Below are 13,949 nucleotides of genomic sequence, written 5' to 3' on the forward strand. Positions count from 1 at the left end.
ATTAAAAACTATCGGCATTATTTATTGTAGCTTTTGTATTCTTGCACCTAAATCTATCCAAATTTGATGTAATTCTTACTGGTGACAAACTTCCACATAACACATACAAACCTTTAAACTAGAAATGACAGTGAATCATGTCGACCTATAAGTTGACACAATCCATATAATTTTTGCATAGCTTGACCTTGACACAACCCTTAAATTTGTGAGTTGTGTCAAAATCCACAATATGACAGATTGTGTCAGGGTCTCATAAAAAGACTCGTGCATCGCCTTGGTAAGATTCAAAAAATTTTTTAAAATTAAAAAGTTTTGGTCCACGAATAAGCCCATGAGACTTTCAATTTTTGTAGACATGAACAACTTGTCAAGTCTTGTGTTTTTACGATATTTGTCTAACATGACTTATTGAGAGTTCAACTTAAATATATACGGCTTGACATTGTCTTTTATATATAAAAAAATAAATCACAATTGAATTATAATTATTCATAATCTAATCTTAATAAAGTGTATCAAACATACAAGAATTACTCTTATAATCATAATTCAAAATTAGAACCCAAAAATCATAAATTATACCTTATGAATAATACATCATATGATAAGTTTTCTTTCACAAATCTCTTTGAGGAGGTCATAAATGGGTTTGGCGAAAACATCGATTCAAGCTGCATCAGTTTGTTGGGTCTATACATTAGGTTAAATGCTAAACAATTGGTTTGATATGGTAAGTCACATGATTTTATAACCAATTCAATAATCATAATTTTCCATAATATTATATTTTATTTTAAGTACCAACGTAGAGGTAAAATCAAGTGAATAATCTCTTTTATATATATAAACTTTGATAAACTCAGTGGGCAATTAAAGTTAACTCACATAATTTATGGGTTTTTTAAATTAAAAGCTTGACATTGTGAAAATTAAATGTACATAGATGATTATAAAATTTCCAAAACCTATTACATAATAAATAAATAAATATGTTGACATTTTACTTGAACCTTAACGAGTGATTGGAATTTTGGGTATGTTCAACCCTCGTGTTTTAATTTAATTGATGGAGAGCGTGATGTTTGGAATTAGATAATTGATGGTTTAACTTTAACAGCATCACTAGTTAAAATTTTAGTTTTATTTTTATTTTTATTTTTATTTTTTTGTGCTTTTGTGTTTTAAGCTGGGAGAACGATTATTTTCGAGCTATTATATTAAAATGACAAATTTTCAAAGTTGAAAAATAATATTTTCCACTTTCAAGAGTTCAATTATGTTGTTTTAATGGTTGAAAGATTTTATACATACATACATACATACATACATACATACATACATATATAAGGATAAACAAATTATTCTCTCTGCCTAGCAGTAAAATTTAGACCATTATCTTCAATCCAAAAAAATGAGCAAAGGGCAAAAGACTAGTTTCCACACACGTCTTAGCTTAATTTCAAAAATATATTCATGATAGATAAAAAACTTAAACACCTACCAATTTTTAATCTATCGTTAAATTTTATATTAAATATAAGGGTAAAACCATTATTTAACAATAATATTAAAAAAATATAACTTTCTCTTATTTTTCTCTTTAAGTTTTAAAAATTAATATTTAACCTTCATACTTGAACTTTAAAAAGTGACTTTTCCCCTCAAAATCTCTAATATTTAACCACCGATGATCGATGTGGTTGGAGATTAAACGATGAGTGTTGTCTAGTGAGGACGACACTTGTCATCCAGATCTAGGCAATTGTCGTTATACTTGGATGACAATTCCTCTATCATTGATCAGCCATCGTCGAAAAAAGTGGCTAGATTTCAGGGTAAAAAAAGTGAATTTTTAAGAACTTAATTTAGAGGAGAAAATGTTAGTTTTCTAAACTAAAAGAAGAAAATGAGATATAATTTTAATTATTTCAATATTATCGATAAAATGGTGAATTTACCCCTTAACTCTAATAGAAAATATTTGGTTGTGTCCTAACAGATTAAAATATAGGTGAGTATTTAGGTTTTTCATTTGAAATAGGTATATATTTGTCATTTAAACAAAACTTGGGTGGGAATTTGTCATTTTCCCAAAAGCAAAATTATAACCTAATTTCAATCAATCCCAAATCCATAATCACACTTATTACAGTTGAACTTAGTGTTAGGAATCACATTAAAGTGATACAATTCCATCCAAATCGTACTATTTCGATGTAATTCTAACTAAAATTGCATTATTATGTTCAATACAGTTTTAATTAAAATCACATCAAAATAATATAATTGTAGTTGAATTATATTATCATAATCTCACTCTAATTGGAATCGCATTGATCTGGTGTTATTCTAGCCATTGCTAATAATATTCCATCATCAATGGCTATTTTAAATTTTAAAATTTATGTTCTTATAAAACAAAAACGAAAATATATTTAATAAAACATTAGAATAAACTATTATTTATCTTTAATAAATATAGAAAAGTACAAAAAGTATTTTTATCTTTTTAATAATATTATCTTTAAGAGTTAATTATTTTACTAATTGCATTTGAGGAAATGTGGTTCAATGTTATTTTCCAACTTAGAAGATGAGAACCCGTGTGGTGTGGCTCATGGTACTCCATTACTAGCTTTTAGCAACTCAGACAGTTGGGCTAAATTCAAGTCAAAAGTAATTGAAGCCCTTGTGGCTACGAGGCCCAACAAGCAATATTTTAACAAAATAATTTATTATTTGCATCCTTGATAGATTTATTTTAAGGCACCTCACTTCACTTGCGTGCAAAAAATTCAATTAATTTTAATGTTTTTATTTTTGTCTTGTAAAATAAATACTTTCATTTTAAATAAAAATTTTAATACAAAAGTGTAACAATACAATAAACAAACGCTAATTTAATTGAATATTATCGGTTACCGAAGTTTGAAGACAATTACTTAAAACAATTTCTTCCCTTTTAATTTTAAAATACTGTTTTCAGAATTTCTCATGTTAAGTTGCAATTGATGTTTGAATTAATGTTTCTTTTACTAAGGCATTGTGTCTATGTCAGTAAATTGTTATTTAATTGAATGTTTTGAATTTTTTGAAGTTTTCTTATTATGATCTTTGCGTGTTTGATCATCAATTGCATAATTAGAATTACATCTTTCACCCAAAGTTGGATGCAAAACCCAATTTTTTACTTATTAATTATTCAAAATCTAAATATTCACTTGTCTGTTAAATTTTATTATTATTATCAAGGGTAAAACTGTTATTTTAAATTTTATTTAAACTTATATTTTATGTTTTCCTTAAGTTTTAAATTTTTATTTTTGCCCCCAATCTCAAATTTTCTAAGTTTAAAAAAAGACTTTTTCCTGCCCAAATCTAGGGTTTCAACTCTCATATTTTTCTCATCTACGTCGCCTCCTTGCTTTTCAAAAAATTGCATCTTCACCCCTCTTTAGTTTTAGTTTTTTATCATCGTTGGCATCCTTCTCCTTTGTTGTTGGTGTGCTTCTCCTCCAAGACTGAGTTGTCAACATCCTTCTCCCTTTTATGATGACTTCCATTGGTGCAAAATGGAGCTGAAATGGAGCAAGAGATCTCGCTCGATTTTAGCCCCATTTTGAGTCGATGAGAGTCACCGGGGAGTAAGGTTGGTGGCGACAAAGTGAAGTACACTAGCTCTACTCAATCTCGGTGGGTAGTAGTGGCAAGAAACAAAAAATGAAACACTTAATGGTGACATGAAGCAAAAGAAAATTCACGTTTTGAGGTCATTGGGGAAGGAGTGAACTCATTGGAGACTGATACTAAACTTGATGATGACTTGATTTGTGACAGATTGGTGATTGGAGATGAAAGGGATAACGCTGAAAATGCAACAACAACTGGAACAAGAGATCAAGGTCTACCTTGACAATATTTCAAAACTTTGGGGTGGCAGAAGGCGAGGGAAAAATATATGGAGGGTTTTGAAAATTTGCTAAGGAAACCATAAAGGGAAAAATAATTTTTCAAAACTTAAGAGATAATCTAAAATATTAGTTTAAATAAAATTTTTAACTAGCGATTTTACTCCTAGCAGTAACAATGTAGTTTAATATATAAATATGTATTTAGATTTTTGATAGTTAATAGATAAAAAATTTGATTTGCATCAAACCTTGGGTGGAAAATAGTCATTTGGCCTATCATTAAACATAAAATAAAATTCAGTTGAGATATAATTATGAGTTTTTAATGTGACTTTTAGTTAGAAAGTCGCACATAAAATCTCATCATAAATTAAGAATTTTGCAAATTATAATATATCCTATTTAATACAATCTTATAAATATAAAAAGAAATTGTTTAACAGGAATTTACTTGTTGTAATTTATAAATAAGGTAACAAATACATTACAAAATTCCACCATTACATGTTCAAAGTATTTATTCAATTTCGTAAAATATACAACTTATACTACATAATTATGTTAGCAAATTCAAAACCATCATTTACAATTGAAATAAATACTCATAAAAGGTTGAATTAATATTTCATAATAATATATAATTATTTAATTAATTAATGTAAATGTCATCTATCAAACATTCTCAAATTTACCATTATAAAGTTTTAGTACAATTTTAAATTTATTTATTTATACTAATATTGATTGGATTTGATTGAATTTTTAATTAGACGATAATTATATGAAAATTGGATTAAATTATAGATTGATTCATAATTGAGCTAATTGAATTGATCGATTTGGTCTGATTTTTTAAATAATTGGTGAAAGTGTGGTTTGATGCTAAAAATATTTTGATTTTGGAATATGTTTAAATAAAAAATAAATCCCTAAGAAGGGTAAATTTTAATTTAAAAAAAAAGGGTAAATGTTAATGCTAACCCAACTTTTTTTTTAATATTAAATATTTAATTTGTAAATTATTGACTTGTTGGACAGGTTTACTAGTTTCGGGAATTCTATAAAGCCCAACAATTTTTTATTATCAATTTAGCCTCCACCCTCCATCTTTCCGTCTCCGTCTTACGGACTTTACCCATCTCTCCGTCTCTTGCTTTCTCTTTACTAGGGTTTGGAATTTCGATTTCTCTTCTCCCAAGTCACCTTCGTTTCACGCTCGCTACGTTTGATCGGCGATAATTCATTACAAACCCTAGTGTTTTAGCTAACGATTACTTACTATGGCGGCGACGATGGTGAGCTCGGCCGGTGGCTTACTGGCCATGTTGAACGAGAGCCACCCCTCGTTGAAATTGCACGCGCTTTCTAACCTCAACAGCTTCGTTGACCAGTTCTGGCCTGAGATCTCCACTAGTGTCCCCATAATGTACTCAATTACCCCTTTCTCTTACTTGCGTTCTATATTTGTGTTTTGATCTCCGTTTTCTATGTTTAATTTTTGTTTTCTATCTGTTTGGTTTATCTGACGGTGAAAATGTAAATCTTCAAGACGTTAATTTTAGGTTTGGCTCTTTCTTGGAAGATACATTGAGTTAACTGAGTAATTTAGCCTCTAATTGGTTGGAAATGGAAGGATTTAATATTTTAGTTGTGCGATGTGACATTATATTCGTGTTAATGAATGACTACCTAGTTACTTTTTAGAAAGATCAGAAGATGGGTTTTTGTTTTTGTTATGGGTTTTGAGACCAAGGTTTTGCTGCCTGAGGGAGAAATTGCTACCTTGCAGTTTGCGATGCTTCTAATGTTGTTATCCCTCTTCATTAGGATTGGTTGTCATTGGGTTAGTCCTTAGTGTGAGAATCCGGCTTCCTATCTGATGGTGGAATGGAGATAAATGATGGGAATACTTGTGATATGTGGTTGCATTCTGGGTTTCAGTTGGTGATGATGGTGGAGTCTTAGTGTTTTTCGTTTTGATTTTGTCTGTGATCAGGCTCTGGATTGGTGAAAATAGTTATCTAACTTGTTTACAGGATCCTCAATGACTTTTTGTTGGATTACATAAGTCATTCTAGTTGAATTCAGTGTGCAATTCTGTGTTTGTGTTGACTTTTATGATGCACTGCCATGCAATGCTTCACTTTTGATCCTTGCAAAATTTCATTAAGGAATTCATTTTGACTGTGTACATGAGTCAAAGATTATCAGATAAAAGTTTTCCTTCCCCTGCAAAGGAAAAAAAGGGAAACATTAAACCGGCAGCTAACTGTCTCCAAATTTTGGAACAATCTGGGAAGCTAATTGAAGAGTAAATAATAAATGTTTTAAAAATCCCTAGTGTTAATCTTTAATTTGAGGATGGAATTAGTTAAATTGGGGCCTCACTTTTTTTTCATAACCATATTATATGCATTTTCCAAACATTTTAGCAGTTGCTGTCTCATGGATCAGAAGCTCTGTTGGTCTGTATCTCTGTTTGTATATGATGGTAATTACTACTGATTATAAATGTTACTTCCAGCTTATTGCAAATATATCTTATTGGTAGTTTATTACGTAGTGTGAAGATAATTTAGTTGTGCTTGATGTTTTGTTAGCTGCATTGTTTGTGAAAATGTTACACTGCTCTTATATTAGTATTCATATTGATATAGTTTTTCAGTATGGCAGACCTTGTTCTACATTTATAAATCAGGCAGTGAATGCTAATATATATATATATATTTTTTCATCCTTTTTTGATTCAGAGAAAGTTTATACGAGGATGAAGAGTTCGATCAGCATCAGAGGCAATTGGCTGCATTGTTGGTTTCAAAGGTTATAATTAATTTAATTCTTTTTTGGTAGAGGCAATATAATGTTAACTCCCATGATCTTTTATTTACTTGGTTTCTTATCCTATAATCACAGGTTTTCTATTACTTGGGTGAACTTAATGATTCTTTGTCATATGCCCTTGGAGCTGGTTCCTTGTTTGATGTTTCAGAGGATTCTGATTATGTTCATACACTTCTAGGTGAGGATAACAGTAGACATTCTTTGTTTTGATTACTGTAAAGGAAAGAGGGGGACAGATCGGAGTTTGTTCAAGTCAAGTAAAATGTTTTTTGATTATTGATTATGATCTTCATGTAGTTTTGGCTTTTTGTTGACATGATGATTCAATTTGACTCCTATCCTCAGCTAAGGCTATAGACGAATATGCCAGTATCAAGTCCAAGGCAGCTGAAGCGAACGAAGAAGCAGCAAATGTGGATCCTAGGTTGGAGGCAATTGTGGAAAGAATGCTGGATAAGTATGTAAATGAAGTCCTGTTATCTGTTGGCTCCTTTAAATTCTCCAAGTTGGCTAAGCATTCTTTCATGTAGGTGTATTATGGATGGAAAATACCAACAAGCTATGGGAATCGCAATTGAATGTCGAAGACTGGATAAACTTGAGGAAGCAATTACTAGGAGTGATAATGTGCATTGGACTTTGTCGTACTGCATTAATGTCTCGCATTCTTTTGTTAATCGTAGAGAATATCGGCGTGAGGTGCGGAACGTTCAGTGGTCTCAGATTATGTTCTCTTACCTATTATTTAAGCTTTATCTTGTTGTGTCCTCAAGTTGAATCAATTTGAGCATATGTCATAGACCCTGTAAAATAGCCATATGTCAAATGATTATCAAATACATTTTGCCATTTTAGTCGCTTTATTTTGTGGGGTGGATAATTGGTGGATAGTTTCTGTACCATGTTATCTTATTTGATTTAAAATGTGTTATTATTCCTAATGTCTTCCATCAAGTATCATAGTTGATTATTTATTTCTTGAATTATGATGAATTAAGAATTTTAAAGTAATTATCCATGTCAATTTCACTACAAATAGTCACAGCAACCACAATATTTTTTTTAATTAAATAATGTTTCTTAAAGCTTTACATTCACACTTGTGAGTTCCTCTTCATGTCAATCTTTTTATTTTAATTTGTTCATGATTTGCTGTGAACATCTCTAATGCGTTACTTGGGGTCTTGGGTGTGTTGCAATTTATTCCTTTGCTTCACGTGTTCTAGCAGTTGCCAAAAGCATACCTTGCTTGGTTGAAGTTTAGTTTGAACTGAATGCTCAAAGGAGAGTTATTTATGAATGAAACTTGTGGTTGTATTTTCTTGAATGTTTTAAGACAATTCCTTGATTCTTCTGCAGGTGCTTCGTCTTCTTGTTAAAGTATACCAAAAGTTGCCTTCTCCAGATTATTTGAGTATCTGTCAGTGTCTCATGTTCTTGGATGAACCTGAAGGTGTTGTGAGCATATTGGAAAAGCTTCTCCATTCCAAAAATAAGGATGATGCTTTATTGGCATTTCAAGTAGCCTTTGACCTTGTAGAAAATGAACATCAAGCCTTTCTCTTGAATGTGAGAGATCACCTTCCTGTACCCAAATCTCTACCTTCAGAGTCTAATGAATCAGCTCCTGCTCAAAATGAAAATACTTCTGCTGCAGAGGATGTTCAAATGACAGATGGAACTTCTGCTTCTAATACGAATGTGCGGGAAACGGATCCATCAGAAGTAATTTATGCAGAGAGACTGAACAAAATCAGGGGAATTTTGTCTGGAGAGACATCAATACAGTTGACTCTGCAATTCTTATACAGTCATAACAAGTGAGCCCATTTGTACCTTCACCATATCGGATTTCCATTGGAAATATTTTTATAGAATTAATTTGTATAAAAATGTTACAAGGAATTTACTTATGGTTGTGTTTGTGTATAGGTCGGATCTTTTGATTCTAAAGACAATAAAGCAGTCGGTCGAGATGAGAAATAGTGTTTGTCACAGTGCAACAATTTATGCAAATGCAATTATGCATGCTGGAACAACTGTGGATACGTTTCTCAGGGAGAATCTGGTACAATAGGTTTTGCTACTTTCCTTTGTTCATGTCAATGATGTGCCACACTTATTTATTCATATTAAACTTATGTTGCTGATTCATGCCAATTTTCAGGACTGGTTGAGCAGAGCCACTAACTGGGCTAAATTTAGTGCAACTGCGGGGTTAGGTGTTATTCACAGAGGCCATCTGCAGCAGGGAAGGTCACTGATGGGACCTTACTTGCCCCAGGGTGGGGCTGGTGGTGGTGGCAGTCCATACTCAGAAGGTGGTGCTCTTTATGCTTTGGGTCTCATTCATGCCAACCATGGTGAGGGCATTAAACAGTTCCTTCGTGATAGCCTACGCAGATCTAATGTGGAGGTACTAAATTTTCTATTCTATGGGATCTAATTTTTCTATGGAGCCCACAAGGCTCACTTACTTAGAAGAATCATAAATTGGAAACTTTTCCAGGTTATTCAACATGGTGCCTGCTTAGGTCTTGGCTTGGCAGCTCTAGGAACTGCTGATGAAGACATTTACGATGATATAAAAAACGTGCTTTATACTGACAGTGCTGTTGCTGGTGAAGCTGCTGGCATCAGTATGGGTCTGCTCATGGTTGGAACTGCCAGTGAGAAGGCAGGCGAGATGCTTGCTTATGCACATGAGACACAGCATGAGAAGATCATTAGGTAAGTCATGTTTGCAATATCAGCTTTGGCTGAAGCTTAACTATGGCATCTACTCATTGGTCATCTGATTACACTACAGGGGGTTAGCTTTGGGCATTGCCCTTACAGTGTATGGAAGGGAAGAAGAAGCAGACACATTAATTGAACAGATGACTCGTGACCAAGATCCCATACTGCGCTATGGAGGTATGTACGCTCTGGCATTGGCCTACAGTGGAACAGCTAACAACAAGGCCATTCGGCAGCTGCTACACTTTGCAGTGTCAGATGTGAGTGATGATGTTAGGAGGACTGCTGTTCTAGCACTTGGGTTTGTCTTGTACTCTGAGCCAGAGCAGGTCTGTAATTTCTTATCTATTCAATTTTTATAACCTTTTTAATTGTATTATAAGCTTATGTAGATATTAATAATAACATAGATTCCTGCTTATTTTGCATTTATATGTATTTGTGTATTGTAATTATTTTTTTGTATGTGCCTTGGCTTTTTTCGTCTATATATGTGTGGGTGTGTGATGAGTGGGTGGAACTGAAGGGGTAAAATATTTGTTGTATCTCACTGTACTTGTCAAATTGCAGACTCCTCGAATTGTCTCTCTGCTATCTGAGTCATACAATCCACATGTCCGATATGGTGCAGCTCTTGCTGTAGGCATTTCCTGTGCGGGTACTGGCATGAGTGAGGCTATATCATTGCTAGAGCCTCTGACATCAGATGTTGTTGACTTTGTTCGCCAAGGTGCGCTCATTGCCATGGCTATGGTGATGGTTCAGATTAATGAAGCCAATGATTCTCGTGTTGGAACCTTCAGGTATTGTTGTCTTATTGTGCTTTGCACTTATATGGAACCTATTTAAGTTCATATTGCTTATATGTTACTTTTTCTTAGGCGTCAATTGGAAAAAATAATTCTTGATAAGCATGAAGATACCATGAGCAAAATGGGAGCAATCTTGGCCTCAGGAATTCTTGATGCTGGTGGAAGGAATGTGACCATTAAATTGCTTTCTAAGACAAAACATGACAAAATTACTGCAGTTGTTGGTCTTGCTGTATTCAGCCAGTTTTGGTATTGGTATCCCCTTATATATTTCATCAGCTTGTCATTCTCACCAACGGCTCTTATTGGACTCAACTATGACTTGAAAGTTCCCAAGTTTGAATTCTTATCACATGCAAAACCTTCCTTGTTTGAGTATCCAAAACCAACTACTGTGCCCAGTACTACATCAGCTGTAAAACTTCCCACTGCTGTTCTATCAACATCTGCAAAGGCCAAAGCTAGGGCTAAAAAGGAAGCAGAACAGAAAGAGAAAGCCAATAATGAGAAGACTGAGGCGGCTGGAAAAGGAAAATCATCTAGTGAAAAAGAAGGGGACTCTATGCAGGTATAGTTTTGTTATTTTCTGCTCTATTAGGTTTCAGTAAATTTTTTTTTTTTTGGCAAAAAGAAAATATATGGGTATTTCTTGACAATATTGTTGCCCGATTTTGGTAGGTTGATACACCACAGGAGAAGAAATCTGAGCCTGAGCCATGTTTTGAACTTTTGACCAACCCAGCCAGGGTGGTTCCCGCGCAGGAGAAGTTCATCAAATTTCTTGAAGACAGTAGATACGTGCCAGTGAAGTCAGCACCTTCAGGGTTTGTTCTCCTGAAGGACTTGCATCCTACCGAACCTGAGGTGCTCTCTCTCACAGACGCACCTTCACCCACACAATCGCCTGCTGGTGGCTCAACTACAGGACAACAAGGGTCTGCTTCTGCCATGGCTGTTGATGAAGAACCTCAACCACCGGCACCTTTTGAGTACACCTCATGATGTGGCCATTTCAGGTAATTTATGTGATTCTCATTCTTATGTGGAGCACTGTGATTTCCTATATAGAGGAAAAAAATATGCAAATGGGTGCATGCGTTGAGGAAGGAGTCAATTGGTGGAAGCAACTACTGCTACTACAATGCAAACCATCAGAATGGTCTGGGCTTGATGAGGAACTGAGGTTGAGTTTGCAGGCTATAAACTGTTTATCTTTATTATTATTATTTTTTATATAGTATCGTTTGAAGTTGATCACGAAGGGAAGATGTATGCGGGAAAACTTTTCTCCGGTTGGACATCGTTTTTGTTTCTCCCTAAGATTTTGGGAAACTTCTTCCCTTTGATTTCACTGAACAGCATATTGACTTGTTTCAGTCATTAGTTTTCTATTTATAAAAAAAAAAAAGAGAGAGAGAGAGAGAGAAACCATATGAAGTTTGCAATCAATCAAAATACATGTCTTTTCTCCTGTTAAATGCGAGAATGCTCTTTTTTTTTTTAATGTTGATTTGCATTGGATTTGTGTTGATTGATGACGGGATATTTCTCCATTCTGGTCACGTTTCGAAGTTTCAGATGATGAGACGAGAACTTGTTATGGTTGTTGGTATTGCGAAGCTTGATTCTTCTCTAGTCCTTTGCTATTTGGACTGGATTAAGTGATTTGATATTCACAGGATTTATTGACATTTAGTGATGGAATAATAATTTTTTTCATTTTTAATAATAAAATATATCAATATAGAATGTATTGAATCTATGACACTTATGACACCACGCATGTGCTAAATTAATATTAACATGAAAATATGAAATGGTGTATTGTACAAATATAAAAATGTAACAACTTCAAATTTATTCATTGATTATTGCCCTCAAATTTTTTCATGGGATGAATTAAAAGCATTTATTTAAACATGAATAAATCATGTGTATAAATAACGATATGTTATTATGTAATTAAATATTATTTTATCTATAATTTAAAATTATTAAATTATATAGTAGTATGTTATTGTTTGTGTATAAAATTATATATATTATGTATATAACGTTACCCTTTAAACATTAAGGCAAGGAAACATTCACTATTTTTTAACCATTATTTCATTCGAGTTGTTAATGTTAAAAATCAACACACTAAATTGTGGGTTATTTTTTAGCATTAATAATCCAATGACAGACGGAAAGGTTCTCATAAAACTGTTTATTTATTTTGGCAAAAAAATCTCATCTTCCATCAATTTTGGTTACAAAACACTTTTTCGATGACCTGTGGAAGAATAACAAGAACCATGGCTGAACAAATTACTAAAGAAACTAGTATATGTAACATTGTTACTTCTTTAGGACCACTCGATCTTATATTGCAGAAAATCAACTTGTCTTAATAGTTGAAGCACAACTAATAATGCTTACCAACAATCATAATTAAAAGATGTAATGCTAACTAATGTCATGTCACTCTAATCCAACGATTGGATAACACTACCTCAACATTAACATTAGGGATCCTAATACTTTCTGAATCATGAGGTCCCATACCCTTTGTTTTCCCCAACAGAGATAGCGACAAGATACTTTAGAGTAAAGAATCCATAATCCTCTATGGTATAGAAAAGATAATTTACACAACAAATTTGTTGTTTCCTATGCAGACTCTCAATATGACATGTAGGCCTTAACTCATATAACAATGACGTTAACACAAAATTATTACTACAATTGAGTTGAGTCACTTGTGAGCTATTTACAACGTGACTTATGTCATTTTGGGCTTAGTTTGGTTATTGTTAAGTTGAGCTTAAGCTCGAGTAACTCGGTGATAAGCTTGCGTGAATAAAATGTATTAGGGTCTAAATCATTTTCCTCATGTTTTGCAATCTTAGCCATATAAAACTCTTATAAATGTATCCTCCTCTACTTTGTTGTTGGTGTCGATCTTTGCTTTCGATTTAACTGACTCTGCCATCTCAAGTCCTCACACAATTGTAAAATTTTAGAAACAATCAACAAGAAGCTTGTAGGGAGTGCTGGAACATGGATTGTTGCCAAGAAGAGGTCTTTGCATAGGGGTGAATCAAGTTGAGTTAACTTAAGTTTGACTCTATGTTCGATTTGAATGAGTTAAATTTGAGTTGGAGCTCTAACTCAACTTGAGTTTAGCTTATTTTTCCCTTGATGAAATTATTTATTCTCCAATAACATCGTTCAATTTACATCGATATCGTTCATCCCTTCAATGAAATTATTTTCTTTATCGATAACGCTTTTCACATTGTCGAATGCTCCAATGATACTATACACTAACTTGAATGAGCTCAAGCTTGAGTTATGAATTCGAGCAAAGTTTGAATTGACTCTTATTTGAGTTCAGTTTGACTCAAATCCAAATACAACGTAGAATTGAGATAATGAAATTACTTTTTCTATGCAAATAATTTCTTGGCCAAAGGATTTATTCCCATCCAAAGTATTCTCTAATTTTATGTTTTCACTCTTTAACTATGAAAATCCTAAACACCCACCAATAGAAAGTTAAGTATGTTAGTTTTAAGAGTAAAATTGTCATTTCATTTGTAATATTAAAAATAAATTAAAATTTAATCTCTTTTCCCCCTCAAAACGCTAAAAACTAAAA

The 13,949-nt window shown here is 33.0% G+C and overlaps 1 protein-coding gene across 1 annotated transcript; it reads left to right on the forward strand.

Annotated features, from left to right (window-relative positions):
• Window positions 1–4,995: 4,995 nt before the first annotated feature.
• Window positions 4,996–11,784, forward strand: LOC123211407 (26S proteasome non-ATPase regulatory subunit 1 homolog A-like). The gene is made up of 13 exons (XM_044630118.1): window positions 4,996–5,340; window positions 6,665–6,734; window positions 6,828–6,933; window positions 7,101–7,212; window positions 7,286–7,454; window positions 8,115–8,575; window positions 8,688–8,823; window positions 8,923–9,171; window positions 9,265–9,485; window positions 9,565–9,823; window positions 10,065–10,297; window positions 10,376–10,874; window positions 10,985–11,784. The coding sequence occupies exons 1-13, from the start codon at window positions 5,195–5,197 to the stop codon at window positions 11,306–11,308; spliced, it is 2,985 nt and encodes a 994-aa protein (XP_044486053.1). The 5' UTR covers window positions 4,996–5,194; the 3' UTR covers window positions 11,309–11,784.
• Window positions 11,785–13,949: the final 2,165 nt, after the last annotated feature.

This window comes from Mangifera indica, chromosome 3, assembly GCF_011075055.1.
Source record: "Mangifera indica cultivar Alphonso chromosome 3, CATAS_Mindica_2.1, whole genome shotgun sequence".
NCBI classification, from domain to species: domain Eukaryota; kingdom Viridiplantae; phylum Streptophyta; class Magnoliopsida; order Sapindales; family Anacardiaceae; genus Mangifera; species Mangifera indica.

What these genes read in the sequence shown, in the direction of transcription:
- LOC123211407 (XM_044630118.1), top strand. Translation starts at nt 5,195, where the DNA reads ATGGCGGCGACGATGGTGAGCTCGGCCGGTGGCTTACTGGCCATGTTG. An exon ending in TACGCAGATCTAATGTGGAG is followed by an intron (nt 9,172 to 9,264) that starts GTACTAAATTTT and finishes AAACTTTTCCAG; the next exon opens with GTTATTCAACATGGTGCCTG. An exon ending in AAGAAGGGGACTCTATGCAG is followed by an intron (nt 10,875 to 10,984) that starts GTATAGTTTTGT and finishes CGATTTTGGTAG; the next exon opens with GTTGATACACCACAGGAGAA.